This window comes from Macaca nemestrina, chromosome 1 (genome assembly GCF_043159975.1).
Source record: "Macaca nemestrina isolate mMacNem1 chromosome 1, mMacNem.hap1, whole genome shotgun sequence".
Taxonomy (NCBI): Eukaryota; Metazoa; Chordata; class Mammalia; order Primates; family Cercopithecidae; genus Macaca; species Macaca nemestrina.
In genome coordinates, this window is record NC_092125.1 from 111935532 (window position 1) to 111960350 (window position 24819).

The following is a 24819-nucleotide window of genomic DNA, read 5'->3' on the forward strand; positions in this document are numbered from 1 at the left end:
TTTAAAAAGAATCTGTGATTTGGGAGGCCAAGACAGGTGAATCATTTCAGGTCATGAGTTAAAGACCAGCCTGGCCAATATGGGGAAACCTGGTCTCTACTAAAAATACAAAAATTAGCCAGATGCAGTGGTGTGCACCTGTGGTCCCAGCTACTCAGGAGGCTGAGGCAAGAGAATCACCTGAATCTGGGAGGCAGAGGTTGCACCAAGCCAAGATGGTGACATGGCACTCCAGTCTGGGTGACAGAGCAAGACTCCATTGCAACAACAACAAAAAAATCTATGATGCTAAAAAGAAACACTGGATCAGCCATTGCACTGATGGAGTGGAGAAACAGGGTCCAGCCTTGCTTTATGGAAATATATCAGCAAAGTAAAGAAGAAAATTTTCCATCCTGATTTCAGGGTGACTGTGCCGCTAAGCAAGCTGACTTAAAGGAGATCAAGATTAAAGCTGAGAGCAGTGAAGCCTAGGGATCAATATTTCCAGCTACAAAGGCAAGGCTGCCAGCTTCCTTAAAAAGGCATAGAAACTCCATGAACATTGTTCAGGGACAGATGACTTAATCACAGATGACAAGAGATACTGAATCGAAGCTAGAAGGCCTGACATATACTTCCTGTGTACCTCCTGCACTCAGGTTACTATGAGATTGTCATATCTGCATGGGGTCCAGTAACTTGATACTGGGGACTGGCAGACAAAGGCATGACATGAGCTGAGAAGGACAAAAAACTCCCTGATATCTGTTTAGATGCCACCGTAGGTTTTATTCAAAACAATTTGTGTGTATAGAGCCTGTCTTCAGAGTTTACCTTCCTCAGCCTAGACAGAGGCAGGAGACACAAGGAAAAGACAGGCTACCTGGGATAATATGTACAGCATCTGCCCACTCATCATGAGAGGATGAGTCAATGAAAGGTGAGTTGAATTTGTCTTCATCAAATGTGATCTTGGTATTCCTGTGTGGCTGGTTCGAGTCATAAGGGCCGTGGCTATGTGAATAAGTGACGGCACATTCCTCCAGTGAGTCCTCAGGGACTTCCCTTTCTTCAGCCTTCTGCACCTCCCTGATGAGCCAGGTGGGATAGAGAAGAAAGAAGATTAAACACAGAGGGACTGGACCCCAGGGAATCCTAGCTGGTTTTGACAGGAGGCATTAAGAGAGAGGCCCCAGAAAGCAAACAGGAGGTTCCCTTTAAGAAGTGACAGGCAATCCTCTTCTCTCTGCAACAGAGCATGGCTGCCATGGGAGCCAGAGAGGAAGAAAGCAACTGGTGTTCACTGCACTGGAAAGACAGGAGCTGAGGAGGATGAAGACTCAGCTCTCCCTGTACAGTACAGACATGACACTCGGCGCACACAGAGAGACAACAGCTGCCACACCCTGTGTCTAAGCTGGGTTGAATTTCACACTCTGGCCAAGGGAATGCAGGCTTTGGGCCCATCGTAGATGCCAGAGAGGGTGCGCCTCCTAGACCCTTTTCATATGTTACCACCCACTACTTGCTCCTGAGTATTCAGTGTTACCTGGGGGCACATGAATCCTGTACTTTCTCAGCCTCCTCAACTTGAACATCTGCATCCTCACCTTGGCCATTTTCTGTAAATACAGAAGTGTTCGTTCAGGTATTTCCCACTTCACACTCTGCAAGCACAGTCAGCCCAATGAGCACAGAGACATGAACATCTAGGTGTGGGTCACCGTTCAACTGAAAGCTCTCATGTTTTATCTTTAACAAAATGACCTGGCGTTGTTTCCTGATCCATCAGGCAATGCATTTCTGATCTGGAGGGCCACCATCAAGATGTGGCCAAATATTGAAAAGACCTTTTGGTCCCCATATCACTGAAGGCTTGTGCAGCCTCTCTCCAGCCTTTGGCAGCTGTCTCCCCCATCCCGCCACAGATCTGATTCCCAGGCACGGGCTTGGTGTCCTGTCACAGTTCGCATTTCCAACCTAATTCTTTCTTTTAGGAGACGACAAACTTGTCCCACAGTCCTCTATACATCAGGAGACTGCACAGGCCCTCCACGTGGCTTCTGCTGTGTTATTCAGGGACATTCTCTCCATGGGGAGTGCTCCACTCTGAAGCCCTTCCTACCACCAAATGCCCCCACATCAAGTGCCTTCTCCAACACCACACGGCGAGGGGCTTCATCTCATTTTGAAAAACAGTCGTTAAGTGTTCCCACATTTGGATGCTTCAGACCCTTGCAAGAGACAATTTGCCTGCCTTTGCAGATGGAGACAGAGAAACTCAGGAAGGATAAATCACTCCCTCACCGACAGTTACTAAGAACATTGCCAAAGAGACAGCCTGGGAACCTTCATTCTTAGTCCAGAGCTCTTTTCACTCTAACAAGCGTCCTCCCGTCACAGCCTCCTTCCTGTCCTTTAAAACTAGACAGACGCTGCCTCTTGTTCCAAAGACCACCTTCCATCAAGGAAGGAGGGTCATTTGCAATACTGTGACCTCCAACCTCATGGGTTTCCCATCTCCGTTCTTACCCAGGAAGTCCTGGTCATGTCATGGCCACATGTTTAGTGGAAAAAAGCCCCACCGATACAACTGTCATTGTGAAAGTGTGGAGGTCTGGAGTCTCTCATAAGCCTGGGGTTTGGGGTCGTCAGGGCCTGTGGCCACCTTACCTGAGCTGAGCTTGTGGACAAGGTGCTGTGCCAGCCTACACCCCTCAGCCAGCTGTTCTTGGAGGTCCCGCCACTGGGACTTGTCCGGCTCATCCGGAGTGAGGAGGGCCTGGAGATGCTGAGTCAATGAGCAGGAGGCATCTCTCCCTTCCCGTAACTTCTCCCTTAACTGGATCAGCTCTCGTGCCTGAGAGTGAACCAGGGCTTTATATTGCCTAAGGTGAGAGGGTAGAGAACATTTAACAGTGGAAAGGGATGAGCGACAATGTCCTCAAGGAGACCTCCAAGTAGAAGGTCAGCACATGTTTAAAGGAATGCCCGTGGCCAAGAGAAAGAATAGAAAATGGTTTACAGGTTTCCTCTGTATCAGAGAGGACTCCTATAAGATCCTTGATGATATTCCATTCATCTTTCTCTTCTGTAAACAAAAGTAGGTGTCTTCCTAATTCCATTTCAAAAAGACATCCTTTCAGTTCCTCACTCTGGCCACGGACATTTCCATGTGAAAATACGCATAGTGCATCTTGCGGCGATAGATACAAAGCCATGTACAGAAATGAGGCCAGGTGCAGATGGGGCGAATTGAAAAGATGAAAGAAGAAAAGAATGACAGGGTCGAGAAGGCAACATTGAATGAGTGGAAGAATGAGACGCCATAGCCAGTCAGGAGGTGATTCTGACTAAGGGTAAGTGGGGTGGTGATGACACACCATTTTGAGTATACTGAATGCTGTTGGGTGGTTCCCACTCCTTTGATTAATTTCGTGTTATGTAAATTTCACCTCAACAATTACTTGTTTGAAAAAGAGAAAACAAGGCTCTGAGAAACAACTGCAACCCATAACTTATTATTATCCTTGTTCTCTGTTTGATAAATATTTGTGTGTCATGAGCCTCCCATGGCAATTCCTTCCCTTCCCTGACCCAGCTTAGCTCTTACTTCTCCCGCCGAGCTGCTGTACATCAGAGATTTACACACCTGCCCACCTGCCTGCCCCCACGGGGCCCCCTCACCTGAGCTCCTCAGCTTGCCCAAGCTGCTCTGCGAGCTTCTCCCCCTTGAACTGCAGCTCATCCCTCAGCATAGATTTTATGAGGTCTTTGCACTCTTTATACTCTGAGAAAAGACAGACACGCCTGCCTCAGTGGAAGGCTGGACATGCTGCTGTGGTCACTGCCTACAGGGCAGGAGGCAGGTCCATCCCAAGGACAAAACTGTCCCCACTACCAGGCTCTAGGCAGGGATTTCCACATCTTTACTCTTCAGTCTCCCGACTTTCTGGCATCTGATCCTCCAAAATGTAGAGACGAAGAAAGAAACTCAAGGGCACATCAAGGAAGTTGACAAGATGATTCAACCACAACGAAGTGGAGTCAGAATTCACAGCCCCTGAGGTCTGAGTCTGAATGTGGGGCCGCTTTCCCAAGCCTTCAGCCTCTCCTCTAAAACACTGCACTGGGCCATGAAGCAGTGATTTCTTGTACAGTCGGGAAGGCCCCTAGGACTATGGGACTGACGGTTTCCCTATTACTGGGAATTTCAAGGACAAGTATGTCAAAGATTTTTAAAATCTTTGATTTCTAAATCATATCTTCAGATAAGATTTTAAGAATCATATCTGAAACATAAAGTATGAGACATAAGACCATAAGGCCATGAAGGAAATGTGCTCAAATACTAATAAAGTTTGTGTTAATTTAGAAACAGTAGAATGAAGAACTGATAGTGTTTACTCTGTGCCAGTAAGTGCTCTAGGAGATTGACAAGAAATAGCTCATGTAATTCACTGCAGCAATTTACAGAGATAGCTATTATTGTAGTACCCTATGAACAGATGAGGAAACTGAGGGACAGACAAGACAAGCAACTTGGATGGAGTCCAGGATAGAGGCCCAGGGTCCCTGCTCTGCCCATTGCACTACTACTTCCACACATTGTCGGGTGCGATCTTTCTTCCTCTTTAGGAACAAGAGCCTGTGCCCCAGGAAGCAGGACTTCCTCTCACCAGGGTACTCTCTGCTTTTTTTTTTCCTCCTTGACAAGTCTTCCCCTGTCGCCCAGGGCTGGAGTGCAATGGCACGATCTTGGCTCACTGCAACCTCCGCCTCTTGGGTTCAAAAGATTCTCCTGCCTCAGACTCCCAAGTAGCTGGGATTACAGGTGCCTCCCACCATTCCCAGCTAATTTTTGTATTTTCAGTGGAGACGCGGTTTCTCCATGTTGCCCAGGCTGGTCTCAAACTCCTGACCTCGTGATCTGCCCACCTCAGCCTCCCAAAGTGCTGGGATTACAGGGGTGAGCCACTGTGCATGGCCCCTACTCCCTGCTCTTGATGCTGTCACTTACAGATACCACAGGTTCTATTAGGAGCAGACACCTCTTGAAGCTCCTCAGAGCGGGTACTGGGTACTATCACAAAGTTTCCCTCAGGGTCACTAGAACAGAGCTTTGACTATTGGGTCTCAACAGAATCTTGTACTGAATAAAAGTTCACTAGTCCCAGACATTTAAAACAACAGACTAGATGTTACTTGTCTGCAGGATCTTATATGGTACAGACAGGATTCTTGAAAACATGATGAAGCCTCTTGGAGAAAACAGGTCGTTCTGTGCCTGTGTCAGAAAATAACAACTGGGATTTGAACTCTAGTCCCACCCCCATCTGACTGCAAACATGGAAAGTTGCTAAATACTTTGGTACCTCTGTCTTCCAACTTTAACAAAATGTTAAAATACCCATTTCTGTTTTCCTAGAAGTATGGGAAGGAAGAAATTATTTTTGATGGAGAGAGCATTTAGTTTCTCAGAGGGAAGACAGGACATCATTCATCACTTTCGTGATGGTGAGCCTATAGATCTTACTGTATTTGTTCTGCCTGTTGACCAGGAAGCAGGCCACTTCACTTGAGTTACAAGAAATTTCTCTTTGATGTTTCTGAACTGCTGTTTCTTCTCTGCCAGCTGGGGGCGCAATTTCTCGTTGATTTCTAGAATGCTCATCTCTGCCTTCTCACTGGACCAAGGGCCGGCAGATACCACCATGCTGAGGTTTGTGGCAGAAGAGGTGGAGCCAGGGACTGGGGAGAAGAAATGCAAACACATGGTGGGTTAAAAACTGGTGAAACCAAATAGGTTTAATCAGGACTGAGGGATGTCAGTAACTGAAATTCTTAACTTACTGTTGAGAAAAACATGATCACTCCCCACAGTAATTTAGGATCCTTAACCACAAAAACAAGGTTTGAGGTGTCTGAGCTCAGAGCTGAAGGCACTGCCAGTGGCTCAGAGTCTGACAAGAGTGAGGAAGATTGTCGCCAGCGTGCCAGGTAACCGTCTGCAGTTGCAATAACAGAATTAGAAGGTGGGGGTGTCGTGGAATCTTAGGAGCCCTGCATTCCAATTGCCCAGTCTTTGCTGAAACACAGGCACCCTGGTCTCACCTGAGGGTCACCACCAATGGGGATCATTCCTTCAGCATTCACTCTCAGTATTCGTGTACCCTCGTGACAATGGCACAGACCCATCTCTTTCCCAATACATCTAAGCATATTCCTCACTGTTTAGCTCTTGTCTGTACAAAATCGTCAAGGCAGAAACAGTTTCCCAACAGGTTATATTTTCTTAATGGTAGTCATGAAGTCACCCCACCTGCTGTAAGATAAAACAGAGCCTTAGGCTTTTCCACAGGTGTAAGATACCAAACTTTTAACCTGCCCTGAAATCCTCTGGGTCTTCTGCAGTTTTTTCTGTATCCACTAGAAAGTGAATGAATAATTCATTTTTTAAAAATGTTTTCTTTCCTGTCTCAGTATTCTTCTTCCTGCAACCCACTGTTATGTTGATTTCTTTTTCTCAGTGGGGCACCATCTTGGGCTTTCATTACACTCTAGACCAGTTTGGCATCCCTACGTCCAAAGCTCTTCCTCTATGTGGGTTGATTTGTTTTTCAATGTCACTGAGCACTACATTTCATACTTATCACTTATGGATGTCATTCAAGTGCCACAAGACCTCTTTTCAAGGTATCAAGTGATCAGAATCATTTATATAGAGGTCTCCTGAAAACACGTGTGACCATCTATCTTGGGAATTTTTGTAAACCTGAGGCTATTTTGTTTTCCCATATACTGAAAAGAACAGGGCCACGAGCAGTTCTTGTGGAATATGGTTTGATGTATATTTTGTTGAGTTGGACTAACACCATTGATTTTTGGTTGCATTCCACTAACAGAACATGGCAAGATCACGGTTCCGGTCAGGGTTAGTTGGTGATCCTCAGTGTTGCTGTGCAGTAGGTGAGTTTGAGGTGAGAGGAATGAGCAGGAAAGAGTGACCCCCTGAACCACCTCCTCACTTTCTCAGCTTTCATTCCCACCTAGGTTTTGTGAGCCTGGAACTTGGGAGACTGTCCTGTAGCCCAGGTCTCCTAAGATTGGCTGGTGGACTTGCCTAAGTTGAGGGTGAAGTGGGTGTGACCCTGGGCTGCCCAGCATTCATGTGGAAGTGAAGGAAGGAGGACTGCATCAATCCATTTGAAAGCATCCGTCTCTGCAGCCCACACCATCCTCCAATGACACTGTAAGGATACTGCTTTGAGATCTATCAAAGGCTTTAAGTCAGTGCATTTTCTGGGGTCTGGGAGACCTGACATTCTGTGTTAGAATGAAAATCTGTCAAGTATGATAAAACTGCAGGTTCACAAAGTTACATGGCTTACATGAGGTCACACAGGGATGAGTTTTCAGCACTGCCAATAAAAGCAATCACAACAATTATTCAGTAATTATTCATAGGATCCATATAATTCAGTAAATATTCACATAATTATTTAGTAATTATTCATTGACCAATTCGTACAAGGCATTTTGTTCAAAACTGTGCTCATATTTGGACATTGTGTCTTCATCATAATCCTTAAGGCAATGCTATTATCCATAAGTAACAGGTAAGAAACCTGAAGAAGAGGGATAGCAAATCATGTGTTTGGCCATTATTTCCATTTTTTGGTTTTTGTGATGCTGGAAGAATGAGCAGAATGAGTCACGGGAAGAGTATTCATTCCTGTATCATTTTCCAGGACAGAGGTGTGCCCTCCTAGAGTACTGGGACCAAAATTCCCAAGTGTCTGCAACCTTGCTTTAACAGTATGGGAAATAACCTCTATCACCTGGAATTTCCCTGGAACTTTGGAATATGCAAGAGAAGTATGAGACTTGGGTCTTCCCTTGTGTTTAATTCACTATTCTATGGAATACCAATGATTCTCACTAAGATTTTTGCCTTTTTATAACCACAACGTATGTTTTATGGAGAAGATTTTACACTTTGCTCTATTTAGAAAGAATAAATATGAGCAATGGTTTAGGTTTCATGTCCTGGACTTAATATTTTTCTGATTTCTGTTTTGAGATTAAATTCTCATGTAAATAGAAAAATATTTATTATTTCTCATAAGGCCAAGTTTGTTATTAGTTTGAGTTTTTGAAGATGAAGCACAAACTTTTGATTTTATCTTTGTCTGTCCCCATCATCGCCACTCATTGTCTCTCAGTATGACCTAGACTTGCCCTGCAGTTACCCTCGTCCTGCTGAGCCATCTCCTCAGCACTGTCCAATTCCATTAGTGATTCGGGCTCCTCCCAAGCCTCCCTGAAATGGGCACAGGGATCAGGACATCAGACACACTCCAGACACAAAGGCAACCCACACTGTAGAGCAGGCAGCTGTGTTCCCACTTCCCTAATGTTCCAGTGATGTCCTAAAACTGCAAGGAACACTTTCCCTTTTTAGGGGTCTGTTCTTCTTGTCTCAATGCCTCTGATCTAGTGAACACAACTGTCCTGAAAGTGAAAGAACTTGCTAAATTTCTGGTTTCTTGTTAGGTGGCTAGAATAGATTTATAAGACTTCCTTACTTACCCATGACTGCTGAAGTTTGAATTCCTAGCAGGACGATTCCTTTTTTTGTAAGCTGAGCAGCTTAGGAAAGATTGGCCATGTTACTGTGCAAAAAGAGGTAAACTTAATTTCTACTCAAAGCATGCTTGAATTTGAAACTAGGGCTTCCACTATTCCAAAGTTGGACTGTCACTGCCTCAGGCATGTGTCCCGAAGGGCTCATGTCTCTGCTGTACCCAAAATAAAGTTTATATGCAGCCCAGCAAGCCAGATCTCTTTCATTTCTAGGTTCCCTCCACAGTTTCTCCTCTGCTTTAGAGACTGCATTGAAAATATTCTTGTTCTGCTGTTGTGTTTTGGCTTTGGAATGATGTGATGCAGCTCAATGGGTCCTACCCCCAAGTTGATCAGAGTAAGAAACACCTGGGAAAGTCAGTGCACATACAAGTTCATTGTCCTCCTTGCAGGGATTCTGATTCAGAAGGCTCAGGTGGGGCCTGGAATGTGTTTGTTAACATGACTCAGATGCGCAGTCAATCTGGGGACCCGCTGATAGCATCGACCTTACAGTTTATGGGATGATTCCTTCTGTTTTGCTGATGAAGAAACTGAGGCACACAGAGCCTGTAACTTGCCCAAGTTCCCCTTGCTGTAAGTCCTGGAGCCAGATCTCAGGTGCAGCAGCCTCTTCCCATCCCCTTCCCACATTTTCCAATTCGGCTGGGTCAGTTCTTTCCAAGTATGTGTTTCTCTCCCCTATACCTCATTTCTGAAAAAAAGGAAAACTGGAATTTAACTTCTTTCATCTAATATATTTCCTCACAACATGCTACCAGCATCGTATTCTGGCCACTTACTATTAAAGTGAGATTTTTTTTTTTTTTTTTTTTTTTTGAGACAGGGTCTTGTTCTGTCACCCAGGCTGGAGTACACTGGTGATTATAGATCACTGCAACCTCGAATTCCTGGGCTCAAGCGATCCTACTGCCTCAGCTTTCCAAGTAGTTGGAACTCTAGGCACACATCACCATTTCTGACTAACTTTTTATTTTTCATAGAGACAAGGTCTTGCTTTGTTGCTCAGGCTGGTTTTGAACTTCTGGCCTCAAGCAATCCTCTCACCTAGGCCTCCAAAAGTGCTGGGATTACAGGAGTGAGCCTCTGAGCCTGGCCCTGAAATGCTTTTTGTTTGTGTTTGTTTTTAATGAAAATACAAGACATGGAGATGTGGAAAGACACCTTGCTTTATTAGTGTTATTAGTATTATTTCTACAGTATAATTTATATATCACAAAATTCACCATTTTAAAGCATACATTTCAGTGTCTTTTACCATATTCCAAAAGTTTTGCAACCATCGCCACTACGTAATTCCAGAATATTTTCATAATGCCAGAAAGCATGCCTGTATCTACGGGCAGTCACTCTCCAATTCCCCGCTTCTTGCGGTCTCTGACAACCACTAATCTACTTTCTCTATACACAGATGTTCTTATTCTGGGCACTTCCTCTATATGGAATAACAAAGTGTGGCATTTTACATCTGCTTCTCAGCATATTGTTCTCAAGTTTCATCCTTTTTAGCCTGCATCAGTACTTCAACTTTTTCATGGCCAAATAATATTCCACTATATGGTTACACCACATTTTGTTTATTCATCAACTGATGGTGGTTTGTTTCTACTTTTTAACTATTATGAATAATGCTGCTATGAACAGCTTTGTACATGTTTTTAAGTGAACATCTGTTTTTCATTTTCTTGGTTATTAACCTAGGAGTGCAATTGCTGCATCATATGTCACTTTATGTTTAACTTTTTTTTATGTTTAACTTTTTGAGGAATTCACACACAGTTTACCAACTTCAGTGGCTACACCATTTTACATTCCCCCTAGTAATATATGAGAATTTCATATTCTCTGTAACTTTCCAAACATGTATTGTCTTTATTTTTTTCTTTTTTTTTTTTTTTTTTGAGATGGAGTCTTGCTCTGTCACCCAGGCTGGAGTGCAGTGGCGCAATCTTGGCTCACTGCAAGCTCCACCTCCCAGGTTCATGCCATTCTCCTGCCTCAGCCTCCCGTGTAGCTGGGACTACAAGCGCCCACCACCGCACCTGGCTAATTTTTTGTATTTTTAGTAGAGACGGGGTTTCACCGTGTCAGCCAGGATGGTCTCGATCTCCTGACCTTGTTATCCGCCCGTCTCAGCCTCCCAAAGTGCTGGGATTACAGGCGTGAGCCACCACGCCTGGCCTATTTTTTTCTTAAGTCATACTAGTGGGTGTGAAGTGGTATCTCATTTTGGTTTAAATTTACATTTTCCTAATGATGAAAAACACTGAACATCTTCGCATGTGCTTCTTGGCCATTTGTGTGTTTGCTTTAGAGAAACCTCTACTCACAGCTTTTTACCCATTGTCAAATTTGGTTGTTTGTCATTTATTGCTCAGTTATATGAATTCCTCGTATACTCTAGGTACTAGACCCATGTCAAATATATAATTTGGAAATAGTTCTCCCATTATGTGGATTATCTTTTCACTTTCTTGACAGTGTCCTTTAAAGCACATAAGATTTTTATTTTAATGAAGTCCATTTATATATCTATTTTTGAGTTGTTTGTGCCTACTTAAAAAATGTCTAATCCAAAGTCACAAAGATTTATACCTATGTTTTCTTCAAGACATTGTTTTTTGAATGAGAATTTCCTGGGTTTTAGTGGAGCGTGAACATTGCTTATTTATGCCTCCTGTCCATTACCGATGTTTCTCCTGATTGTTATTCATATGCTCACCACCCCTCCATGGAGCATCCCATGGCCTGTAACAGAGCTTTGGGGACTGATATCCTTCCACTGACTTTGGCACTGGTGAGAGCCCTGGTCGTGTGGTTCAGCTTGGCCTTAACCCGACCCAGTTGCACATATTCCTCAGGGCCTTTACAGTTGAAGTCGAGAGCCTCTCTGAGAACGCTTGCCAGCCCATGCTGTTCTAAGGCTAGAGCAAACTTCCTACGTCTATTCCAGACAGAGGGGACTGCAGGGGTTGGACTCATTCAAGACATCTCTCGTGTTAGACAGTACACCTGTTTCAGGGTTTGAGGAAGATTGTTCAAAATGAACTAGGTTCTATTTTTACTGTATGTGTGACTTCTTTCTAGAAACAAAAGAATATTTATGTTAGAACAGTTTGTCTATTCTTTGTCAATTGTTGTTTGTCTACATTTTAACGTGGATAAAGGAGCGCTCAGTGTAAATATGTTCTTAACAATTATGGTTCATGTCCACTGCCATGCAATCATATTTAAATCTATGAACTGGCCAGACACGGTGGCTCATGCCTGCAATCCCAACACTTGGAGGCCGAAGCAGGCAGATCATGAGGTCAGATCGAGACCATCCTGCCTAACATGGTGAAACCCCATCTCTACTAAAAATACAAAAAATTAGCTTGGTGTGGTGGCGGGCGCCTATAGTCCCAGCTACTCGGGAGGCTGAGGCAGGAGAATGGTGTGAACCCAGGAGGTGGAGCTTGCAGTGAGCCAAGATAGAGCCACTGCACTCCAGGCTGGGTGACAGAGCGAGACTCCATCTCAAAAAAAAAAAAATCAATGAACTATCCTGTTACTTAGGTATTATCCTGCTCCTGATGAGAAAACAAACTCAGAAAGATTGCAAAATTTCCCTAGGTCACAAAACTAGTGAGGAGAGGATAAGAATTAGAAACCAGTTCCTTTTAGCCTTCAAAGTTAACCTGGTACCATTAGATCAAACTGATTTACATACTTTTGCTGGAATTAGTCTCAGAGTTTGTGGTTCTCACTTGATTTTCCCAAGGAAACTGTGTGCCACTCTAATATCATTTCAAACTTTGAAATTTAAAACTCTTTTTTATTATACTTTTTTGTCTTTGTTCTATTCCATTGCTTTTGGTTTCTTCTCAACGGATCCCTCTTATTTATATGCTAAATATTTGTTACCTATTTTCTGTCAATTTTCACATTTTTGAGTGTTTGTTTTCTCTCTTTGCTGTTGCTAACAGTTCTTCGCTGAGGTATAATTTGTATAGAGTGTACTGCAAAAAACCTAAAGGTACAGCTTAATAAATTTTAATATAACTATACATTGTATAATAACACCCAGTTAAAGACAGAGAATATTTTCACCCATGCCACAAAGTTCTGATGTGGTCCTTGCCAGTCAACACATCCCCCAAATGAAGAACACATTCTGAATGTTGTCACTGCCTTAGTCCCTTTGTGTTGCTGGAAAGGAATACCAGAGGCTGGGTAATTTATAAAGAAAAGAGGTGCATTTTGCTCATAGTCCTGCAGGCTGCACAAGAAGCATGGCACCCGCATCTGCTCCTCATGAGGGCCTGAGGCTGCTTCCACTTGCAGCAGAAGATGAAAAGGAACCAGTGTGTGCAGAGATCATACGGTGAGAGAGGAAGCAAAAGAGACCGAGTAAAGGTGAGAGGCACTTTTTAATAACCAGCTCCTACAGGAACTAAGAGAGTGAGAATTCACTCACTACCTTCTCCCAGTGTGGAGATTATTCTATTCATGAGGGATCCACTCCCATGCCCCAAACACCTCCCATTAACCCCCACCTCCAATACTGGGGACATTTAAACATGTCATTTCGAGGGGACCAATATTTAAACTATAGCAGCCACCATAGATTAATTTTGCTTATTCATCTGCTTCATAAAAATGGAATCATTTTGGCTGGGCCTGGTGGCTCACACCTGTAATCCCAAGACTTTGCGAGGCTGAGGCGGGCAGATCACCTGAGGTCAGGAGTTCAAGACCAGCCTGGCCAACATGGCAAAACCCTGTCTCTAGTAGAAATACAAAAATTCGTCAGGCATGGTGGCAGATGCCTGTAATCCCAGCTACTTGGAAGACTGAGGCAGGGAAAATTTCTTGAATCCAGGAGGCGGAGCTGAGATCGTGCCACTGCACTCCAGCCTGGGGGACAGAGTGAGACTCCGTCTCAAAAAAAAAAAAAAGGAATCATTTAGTATGTTCCCTTGTTTCAACTTATCTTACTCAGGAGGTTATATATGCCACTAATTTGTTTTTTTCCCTTGTTTCATTTTGTTTTGGCCAAGTAATATCCTATTGATGGTTATCACACAATTTGATATCCATTTTTCTGATGGGAGATGGGTTTACTTATTGGCTACTGTGCATAAGTAACTATGAATATTCTCATACAATTATTTCTGTGAAGATACTTATGTTCCTGGGTATCTATAGCTAGGGATGGAGTTGCTTGGTGAATGGGTAGAAAACAGACACAGAGTTTTGCAAAGTAGTTGTATTTACATTTCTATGAAAGATACAGGCCATTTCCAGTTGCTCTACATTCCCACACACTTAATATTTTCAGTATTTTAAATTATACCAGGTGTACAGTGATATCCTATTTTGGTTTTCTCATGCCTAATGTTTAGATATCTTATAGAAAATATCTTCTCAAATTTTTATGTTCATTGATATGCTGGGGGTGTTTATCATTTTCTTTGTAATCTATAGGAGTTCTTTATATATTTTGAATGAATCCATTTATAGATACATGTTTTTTGCTATATTATATAACAAATAATTATTCCTGGTCTAAACATAGCATTTCAGTTGTTAACATAATAAGAAGAAGGTTTTTAAAAATGAAGTGCAATTCGCTTGATTTCTTATTGTGGTGAGTGCTACAGTATCTAGTCTAAGAAATATTTTCCTATGTCAAGTTCAAGAAACTATTTCCTATTTTTCCTTTACAAGGTTTCTAATTTTAACTTTCACATCTTAAGTTAATTTCAGTGTATGATGGAGAGTGGTTGTTAATATTAACTTTTTAAAACAACAAATATTATTTCACTCAAAACTGTTTTACTTAAAAGTCTTTCATTTCCCCAATGAAGAGCATTGGTGTCTTTGTTTTTAAAACATTTAGAAGTGGCGGTACGAGCATGTTCTCACTCATGGGTGGGAATTGAACAATGAGAATACTTGGACACAGGGCGGGGAACATAACACACTGGGGCCTGTCTTGGGGTGAGGGGTGGGGAAGGGATAGCATTAGGAGAAATACCTAATGTAAATGACGAGTTAATGGGTGCAGCAAACCAACATGGCACACGTACACCTATGTAACAAACCTGCACGTTGTGCACATGTACCCTAGAACTTAAAGTGATATATATATATTTGTGTATATGTATATAAATAAAAATAAATAAATATATATATATATATATATATATTTTTTTTTTTAAGTGGCGGTGCGAGGGCTGCTGCACAGCTAGCAGAGCCTTGGTGAGGGGGGCAGTGCCTGCCCCGAGCTCTCCGCCTCCCCCGAGCTCTCCGCCTCCCCCGCCCGCCAGCCCAGGAGGCCCCAGCAGCAGCCACCAGAGAAGCCCCTGCAGCAACGCAACAGCCAGGTGGATGCCTCTGTCTCCAGCCTCGTGGCAGACGGGACCTGTTAGGATGCAGCCATTGTGGGCAACAAGGACTCGCCCTCCATCTGGGCTGCCATCCAAGGGAAAACCTTTGTCAACATCATGCCAGCTGAGGTTGGTGTCCTGGTTGGCAAAGACTGCTCGAGCTTTTTTTGTGAATGGGCTGACACTGGGGGGCCAGAAATGTACTGTGGTCCCAGACTCACTGCTGCAGGATGGGGAATTGACTCTTCATATGAAGAGCATCAGTGGAGCCCCCACCTTCAATGTCATTGTCACGGTGATTGCCAAGACACTAGACCTGCTGATGGGCAAAGAAGGTGTCCACGGCAGTTTCATCAACAAGCAGTGTTATGAAATGGCCTCCTACCTTCAGTGTTCCCAGTACTGACCTCCTTTGTTCCTTCCCCTCCACCGCTTCCCACAGCTTTGCCCCCCTTTCCATCTCATACATATACCATTTTAATTTCAGGGGCCATCACCCCACACACCTTATTGCTGCCAAATATTTCTGGTCCAAACTCAATTTTATAGCAGCCACCCCTCTATTAAATCTGTTAGCCTTTTCCTTGTGCAGGTACAGTTCAGTCCTTGGTAAGTATGCACATGGAACCCACATGGACATCAAGAGCTGCCCCTCTGAACAGCTGTCTCCTCACTGGTGCCCAGCCCTGCAGATTGCAATTTCTTCAGCGGCCTTGAACTCTGATCTCTGCCTTCTCAGCTCAGTGGGGCTGCCCTGCTCTGAGTGGACTCTAGCCCACTATGCAGCTGCTGAGAAATTCTCCCCAAACAGCTAGGAAATCATGGGGCTTCCCCCTTAAGTTTCCTGTTGTACTATCTGTTGTCCACTGTCTGAAAATAATTTTATGGTTGTTTATGGAGGCAGGATTAGTCTGATATGATTTATTCTAACAGACAGAAGCAGAAATCTGTTATACTCTTTTAATTACTGTGTCTTTATAATATTATGGTAGACAGAATCCTAGGATGACCCCCAGTGATCTTTGCTCTTATATAATCACTTCTTCCTGAGTGTAGACAAAGCCAGAGATGAGATATCACTCCTGTGACTGGGTTACAATTTATGGCAAAAACAAGTTAGCAGATGTAATCAGGATTGCAAATCAGTCAAATCTAAGATAGAGAGATTATTTTATGAGCTTGACCTAATGAAGGTGGGTTCCTTGGAGGGACTGGGGTCTTCCTGGAGAGATGTGAAGTGCAGGAGGGTTTCCATGCAGGGCGATTCTCCTCTGCTGGCTGGAGAAAGCATGCAGTGGGAACATGGGAGGCCTCTAGGAGGAGTGAGAAGCCCCTGGCTGATAGCCAGCAAGAAAACAGAGATCTCAGTCCTACAGTCACAAGGAACTGAATTCAGCTGACATGAGGAAACTTGAGAGGAAGTTCTTCCCCAGAACCCCCAGAAAGAAACCCAGTCTAATTTCGGCCTGTGAGGCCCTGAGAAGACCCAGCTAATCCAGGCCTGAACTTCTGATCTGTGGACACTGCAAGAAAGTAAACTGCTGTTATTTTAAGCCTCTAAAGCTTGCAGTAATTTAGTATGCAGCAGTAGAAAATTAATACAAATAAAATGGAGAAGACTTTGGAGTGGGGACAAGAATGAAACGGTGGGAGAGGGATGCCTGTATGCTGATATGGTTGATGCCTGTAAGGCTGAATTGGGTCTATCATTCCTCAGCTAATTAGCTATGGTCTATTAAGGTGCATAGCTATACACAAATATTGGCACTAGGTTGAATCCAGAGGAATAAGATATTGCATTCTTGAGAGTAGATAAGAACACCCTGAATTTGGGGTCACCGTATCCTCAGTCATATATCAGGTCCCTCTGGGAAGGCCTAGAGGAAGATTTACAGGATACACTTGTGACAACATTAAAGGCTTCTTTCTTCCCGAAAGGGACCCGATCTCCTCTCAGTCAAGAAGCTCCAGGTGTCTGAACTGGAAGCCAGGTTATAAATTCCCACTCTACTGACTCCATCAAGCTTCTGTCCTCAGAACTAGAGTTTATTAGTAAAAGATAGACTCATGGGGGTCTAGGCATTTATTCTCTTATTTTATATAAATCACTGAATGTGCACAAACAAAACAGACTTTGAAGAAAGTAAGTCACAGTCACCACAGGAAAACAGCTTCGACATCCTCATGAGTCATCATGGGTGTTCTGTTGGGAGGACTTGATGTGAGGGTTTCCTCCTCGTGGGCTAGTACAGATCCGGGGGAAATGTCATCAAGTCCTCAATTCAGAGTGTAGCAGCTGGGGCTGTTGATTCGTTAGGCCTCCTGCAGCTGGAGATGCAAGTAGTGCATTTTCATGGCCCCACACGTGCCCTTAGGCTAGCATTCTTCAGAGCCAGCATCCAACAAGTCACTGAAGCTCTGGGTATTTCCCTTTCCTCAGTCACCCACATAAGTGGCTTCAGGTCCTTCTGGGGAAGGCCTGGAGGAAGATTTACAGCATACACTTGTGGCAGCATTGAAGGCTTCACTGTTCCCCAAGGGATCCCATCTCCCCCCAGTCAAGAAGCTCCAGGTATCTGAACTGGATGCCAGGTCATAAATTCCCACTATGGTGACTCCATCAGGTCTCTGTCCTCAGAACAAGAGCTTTTCTAATTATTACATAAGTTGATTTCTTAGTAGATTTCCCATCCATTACACACCCAGACACCTCACAATGATTAGTAACCACCACATGTCCCTGCCTCTCAAGGAAATCCCTCCTGCCTTGTCTCTAGAGGGCTGAGTCCCACAGCCTGTCCTCTACTCTTCCAGAACCCTGTTGTTCTGACAGCAGGGAGGGCAAATCCATGTAGCATCTCCCGCCATGACCTCCGGCCTGCAGAGGAGAGGCGCCACAGGACCTTTACATGCACGCTCCTGTTTCCCTCACCCATGCATTTCTTAATGCCTTGGTGAGGAGAATATCTCTGGATCTTCCTTGGTGGGAGCTAAAGGAGCAAAGATAAATAATGCTATGGGACCCACTGAGAATTGGGGCTGTGGAAGAGTGGCCACTGAAGTAACAGACAGATGTAGCTATTGCCAGATACTCAGTGCCGGAGCAGGGAGGGAGAAGGAAGAAATACGGACCTCACCTTCCTCTCACTTCTAGCCCCCCATTGCTAAACCTAACTAGAAGTGTACACGCAGGGGAGCCAGGGATGCATTCTAGAAGGGACAAGCCCCGAGTCCCTTCTAGAGCATAAGACAGGATGGAAATGAGTGGACAGTGGATCTGTGGGGAGGAGGAGGGGATGTTATGGGGAAACAAAAGGAGAATACTAGCTAATAATGCTAGGTGACACTAATATCCCAAAGTCTGTGCTCGTATTCAGAAAAGGAAGTTCAGCATAAAGCACTCAACCAGGAGTCAAGATACTGTTACTTTCAACTGTTGTTCCAACAGCTGTATTATAATGGGCCAGTTTATTTCACGCCTTTCTAATTTGACCTAAAGTGCTGGGTGGCACTGGGGCTGGCACAGCCTTGCTCAATTATGTGTTGAAGAGTATACAGAGACTGCCAGGCTGAGGGAAGATGCAAGAGAAGAGAAGAGATGCTCTCAGGAAACAACAGACCACACGGCCCCAGAGTCAGGGGCAGCGTCAGCCACTGTCAGCTGCTCATTTTCCCAGACAGAGCCCACAAGCCTCAGCCATGCTTTGCTTCTGCAAGATGCTGCTTCAGCTTTTCAATAAACCTGCCTGAATTTAAGCTGACGGGGGTTTATTTCTCCTTCATCATAAATGAAATTCTTCACCACAACAATCTCCAATGAATTGTGGGCACAGCAGGCAGGCCCATCCCTGCTTCTGTTCCACCATCTCCCCTGTAGGTTGAAAAGGAGGAGGTACTGAATTACCTCCAAATGTTCCTCTGGCTCTGATAATCTGTTATTCTGGTTTCTCTTCAGCTACTTTGTTTTTGGAAGCATGTTTCCTAAGGCGTCCGGTTGAACCACCTTTGTCTACTGTGTCCAGGCATTCCTGGTGGTATTTCAGATAAGACACTCTTGGGTTACTGTACTCACAACCTCTGAACCAATTCTATGACCATCTGTTTCATGGCCACATGTTTGCTCATTTTCTATGTACATAAAGGGAAGCGACAGACAGCAAACTTGCATGTTATAAATTGTATCATCTTAAAAAGGAAACAAGGCAAGACTTTGCAATAAAACCTTAAGATGCATTAAATTTAAGCCTAATGCAATAAAGAATACCCATAAAATTCTTATCTAAAGAATGCTTAGAAAACTGTTGAACAAGGGACATCATCATTTAAAGTGATATGAAGAAACCTTCTCAGCTAAGCATATGGGCTAAATTAGAGAGAAAAATAAAGGACCCATCTCTGCCCTGGAAAAATTACTGGTAGCATCTTTCAGAAAGCTCTCTGTGTCTGAGTACGCACCTTGATCCATAGGCTCACATTTGATCCCAACTGGTGGCTGCTTCTTGGCATTAACATTGGATTCCCAACCAGTAAATCTTAGCAAGATCTGAGTTTCTCCAGGTATGATATTATTTTGTTTGACCATCCTTATCTTCAAGGGCTACCAAGAAGGAACAAATAATTCATTTACCGCCCCAAAGGAAAAGGTTTTACCAATGAGACAATTTCTTACCATGACCCCAGGGCCCCCTGTGCCCTGTTCACTCGAGTGCCTTGTGTGGTCTGACAGGAGCTCATGCTGGTCACAGGATTTCTTATATGATTAACCTCCTTCCTGAATCCCAACTTCATGGTGGTGGTGATGACAGGTGTCCTGTATCCCGTGCTCATATCCCTGAAGTCATCAGCCTGTCTCCAGTTAGAAAAAATTACATGTATATAGAGAGGCCTCTTTGGAAGTAGCAAAAGCTTTCTTACCTTCAGACATTAATGGTTGGAATGTACAATAGTATATACACTTTGGGAAAAAATGTCTGGCATCTTCTTACAGAACTAAACAACTACCTATTCTATGACTCAGTAACTCCTAAGCATTATCCAAGAGAAATTCAAACATATGTCCAGAAAATGATTTATACAAGAATGTTCATAGCAGTTTTATTCATAATAGGAAAAACTGGAAACATTCAAGTATCTGTCAATACAAGAATGGATCAATAAACTGTGATACATTCATTCTATGGAATGTCTAAAGGAACAAACTGTTGACACACAAAATAACATGGATGAATCTCAAAAACATTTTGAGTGCAATAGGAGCCATACGCAAAAGAGTGTGAGAAAAATGATAAATAATAATGGTTTCAAGAAATGCAGAGCAGAGAGCCCAGAGGCAAAGACCCACAGGACAGAGGGTCAGTCCCAGGGTGGATCCTAATAAAGAAACTCCTGCTAGATTTTTCCCAGCTCCAATTCCAAACTATTTTGGGTCAGTGACTTCTTTATCGCCTCCATGTTCCCTCGTTTTGAACGAGAATCCCTGTAGTTGTTATTCTATGTCTGTCCCGTCATTTCACATTAGGGGCAGATAAACTGTTCAGTTTCACAGCTCGAAGGAGGTAAGAGAATTATGGCAAGGATCTGTACTTAATGGACACCCTCAGAAGCCTCATCCACACCAGGTGTGGATGTTTTAGATGGGATTTTAAACTTTTGATCTGACATGGTCTACATGACATTTTTCATGTTGAACTAATGCTTTAATGACATGAAATTTGGAAACGTTAGAGGAGAGGGTGAATGCATTTTGCGGATGGGGGAATGTGAGTGTCCTACTGTGGTAGATGGAATTTCTGAAATGGTCCCCAAACATGCCACACTCTTGTCTCTAAAGCCTGTTGAGATGATGAGACACCATTCCTGTGATTATGTTGCTATATGTCAGTTATATGACTTTAAGATGGTAAGGTTGCCTGCATGAACTGGATCTAATCGCATCACTCCATACATGACAGAGCTTTGTGTGGCTGGTTGGAGAAGATGAAGTCAGAGAAGGTAGGAACTTGAGAAGGCCTCCATGAGTTGTTATTGTTTGAAAGATGGAACAGACAGGTAAGGAGGAAAGCAGGTGGCCTCTGGAGTCAGAGTGTCTCCGGGCTGACAGCCAGCATAGACAAAGAGCCCTCAGTACCCCACAAACAAGAATAGGAACTCTTTCAATATCTGTAGTGAACTTGGAAAAATAGCTTGAGCTCTAGAAACATAACACAGCCAGCCCAATCCTGGATTTTAGCCTCACATGTCTCTGATCAGAGAACCCAGCCACTTCATTCCAGACTTCCGTGGTTTCAAACCACTGGTTTGTGGTAATGTGATAATAGGCAGCAAGAGAAAACTAGTACAGGTGCCTGTCTCTCCTCTTGAATTTCAATTTCAAACACATGGATGCTAATCCCTCTAAGAGAAAAAATCAATCAATTAATCAATCAACGAAAGAACTACAGTAAAAATCTTGCCCTCACCTTTATGTGGCTGTTCCAGAGCCCTTGCCATGTGAAGAAGACAATGAGGGGTATTTCAGGCACGTGAGGAGTGTAGCTTTACTGTTATCAATCACATTTCCGAAAGAATAAAAATGGTTCAGGTCAGGCCGTGGCTCATGTCTGTAATCCTAGCACTTTGGGAGGCCAAGGCAGTTGGATCACTTGAGGTCAAGAGTTAGAGACCAACCTGACCAACATGGAGAAACCCTGTCTCTACTAAAAATACAAAAATTAGCCGGGCGTGGTGGCAGGCACCTGTAATCCCAGCTGTTCAGGAGACTGAGGCAGGAGAATCACTTGAACCCAGGAGATAGAGGTTGGAGTGAGCTGAGATCGCGCCATTGCATTTGAGCCAGAGGAATAGAGCAATAACTCTATCTCAAAAAAATGAGATAAAATCAAATAAAATAAAGATGGTTCACTACTTAACTCCACATATTATTATGTGAAAATGTATCATCTCGATTTTAATAGCAGATTTTAAAAAATGCCTTTTCTAGTGCTCACCAGACAACGTTTGGTAGCAAATACCAGTCACCAGCACAGATGAACCAATTCAAGGAGAGCCATAAACAGGACTACTATTATGTTCCCCAAAAAACCATCCCTAGAATGCAACCTCTTCTCTACTTGTCACAAAACGAACACAATAGTCCACCATATAAAGTCCCAAACACTTGAAAATGTAAATATAATGAAGTCTGCTTTCCAGACATTTATTTTACTCAGACTCAGTCATGGGGACCAGGGATTAGGAAATGATTACAAAGAAGTTCAAGGGAACATGGGGAAGTGACAAAATGTGCTAAAGTTGAACTCTGCTGATGGCTGCACAATTCTATAAATCAACTTAAATCATTGAGTTGTACATTGACAATGGGTGACTTTTATAACAAGTAATTATTTAAACGAACTTTTGGGTTTCTATTTCAACATGGAAAGAGCTAGGCAGTCATCACTTGTCCTCACAGCTAGAAAAAAGCTGAACGAACTGAAAGTCAACCCTTCTAGGATGGACCAGAGAATTGAGGTCACAGGGAAAACTGCCACCCTAAAAATGAGAAAGACAGGCTAACACACAAGGAGTCACAGCTCACAGGGAAGAGAAGCTACTGGGGACAGCAAGTGGGAGGAGCACTTTAGTAGTATTGACAGATTACTAGAAGCTGAGGGTAGCCTGGATAGAGCACTAAAAACTCCTTCAAGACCAGTCTAAGGGGGAATCTCACACATTTCCAAGTTTTACTACAATGATCTCAACCAGGTTCTCATGACGAAGTTCAGAAAAGTTCCCTGAGGTTTGGCACTACCAACTTCAGGACTTACATTAAGCTACAGTAACCAAAACAGTGTGAAGTTGGTGAAAAGAGAAAACACACACAAATAGATGCATGGAAAAGAATACAGAGCCCAGAAGCAGGCCTACATACTACATACACTGATCTTCCATGGAGGTTTAGAGACAATTTAAAACAGCAAAGATAGCCTTTCCAACTAGTGGTGCTAGAACAGCTGGACAACCACATGCAAAAAAATAAATAAATCCAGGTATGCATGTTATACCCTTTATGAAATAAATCTTACACGTAAACGTAAGGTGCAAAACCATAAGAATCCTTGGAGATAACACAGGAGAAAATCTCAGGGATCTTGGGTTCGATGATGGCTTCTTAGATACAAAACCAAAAGCACAATCTACTAAAGAAAAAAAATTAAGTTGAGCCTCATTAAAATTAAAAACTTCTCCTCTGTGAAATACACTGTTGAGAGAATGGAAAAAGCAAGTCACATAGTGGCAGAAAATATTTATAAAATAATCTGATGGAAAAACTACTGTACAAAATATATGAAGAATTCTGAGGACACCACAAAGCAAAAAAAAAAAAAAAAATAGGTGAAAGATCTGAACACCTCATTAATAAGATACACAAATGGCAAATAAGCATATGAAAAAGATGCTCAAAATCATTTGTCATGAGGGAATTGCACATTAAAACAACAATGAGATATCACTGTAAACCTATTAGAATGGCTAAAATATAAAAAGGTGAACACACCAAATGCTGTCAAAGATGAGGAGCAAGCAGAATTCTCCACAGTTAGCGGAAATCAAAGGGGTACAGTCACTCTGGAAAACTTAAGTTCACTCAAAATCCTGCACATAAGTACTTACAGCAATTTTATCATCATTGTCAAAACTTGGAAGTACCCAAGATGCCTTTCACCAAGTGAATGAATAAACAAACTGTTGTAGCCATACAATGAAATCTGATTCAGTTATTTTAAAAAACAAGCTATCAAGCCATGAAAACACATGGAGGAACTTTAAGTTCATAATGCTAGAAAGAAGCCAGTCTGGAAACCTACATATTGTACGATTCCAACTCTAGGACATTCTTGGAAAGTCAAAAAGATAGAAGCAGTAAAATAATGAGTGGTTGTCAGGGGTGGAGGAGAGGAGGAGGCAAGAAATGGTGAAGCACAGGGAATTTTCAGCAGTGAAACTATTTTGCATGATGCTCTATTGGGGAATTTAGGACATTATGTAATTGCCAAAACCCATAATCTGTGAGACTCAAACAATGAACTCTAATGTAAACTATGGACTTTAGGTGATAATGATATATCAATAGTGGTTCATCAATTATAACAAATGGACCACACTAATACAACATACTAACAGGGGAAATTGTGTGCTGGAGGACAGGGGAGCCTAGGAGAACTCCCTGTACTATCCACTCCATTTTTCTGTAAACCTAGAACCGTTCTAAAAAATAAAGTCTATTAATTTTTTTAAATGAGGATGCAGCAGCCCCATATCAAGGTTTTGGTGGCATCCTGCTATTGTGTAGTTAGTACTTCGCACTGAAGTTCACCCACCTGGAGTCAGAGCAGTTGGGAGATTTCAACGCCTGTGCCATTTACCTCTAACCTTGGGGTACCCTCAGAACACAGACAGCAGATCAGTTAGGTAGAAGCAGCCTCAGAGATCTAGACAGTGCAGGCTTCTGGTAAGGACAGGTACAAACCAGCTGGGTGGGCAGAACTTGGTGAAGACTAGGAACCACTGAGACTCAGCAGCTGCCCTAGTGGCACCCACAAATCAAAGGAGGAGGAGGCTGGGAGGAGCTAAGGGCTACAGGACCTGCAAGACAGAAGCAGCTCCAGAGATTTTGGCAAATAATGTAGGTTTCAGGACAGTGTGGTCTGGTCAAAAAAGTAGAATGAAAAGGAAACAAAATGAGAGAGCATGAGAGAGAGAGAAAGAAAAAGAAAAGAAAGGAAGAAAGGAAAGAAGGGAGGGAGGGAGGGAAGGAGGAAGGAAGGGAGGGAGGGAG

General features: G+C 43.2%; 1 protein-coding gene and 1 pseudogene across 1 annotated transcript in view; one reads left to right on the top strand and one right to left on the bottom strand.

The window, feature by feature from the left end:
* LOC105479052 (NBPF member 11) overlaps positions 1–24819 on the bottom strand; it is a 45592-nt gene that overhangs the window by 15035 nt on the left and 5738 nt on the right. The window contains 8 exon segments of the mRNA XM_071070151.1: positions 866–1071; positions 1532–1604; positions 2656–2870; positions 3670–3772; positions 5519–5555; positions 5558–5733; positions 8575–9322; positions 19458–19847. Of these exon segments, the coding sequence (XP_070926252.1) occupies positions 866–1071; positions 1532–1604; positions 2656–2870; positions 3670–3772; positions 5519–5555; positions 5558–5733; positions 8575–8578 (814 nt within the window). The 5' untranslated portion in view covers positions 8579–9322; positions 19458–19847.
* Positions 12903–15408, top strand: LOC139356017 (profilin-1 pseudogene; annotated as a pseudogene).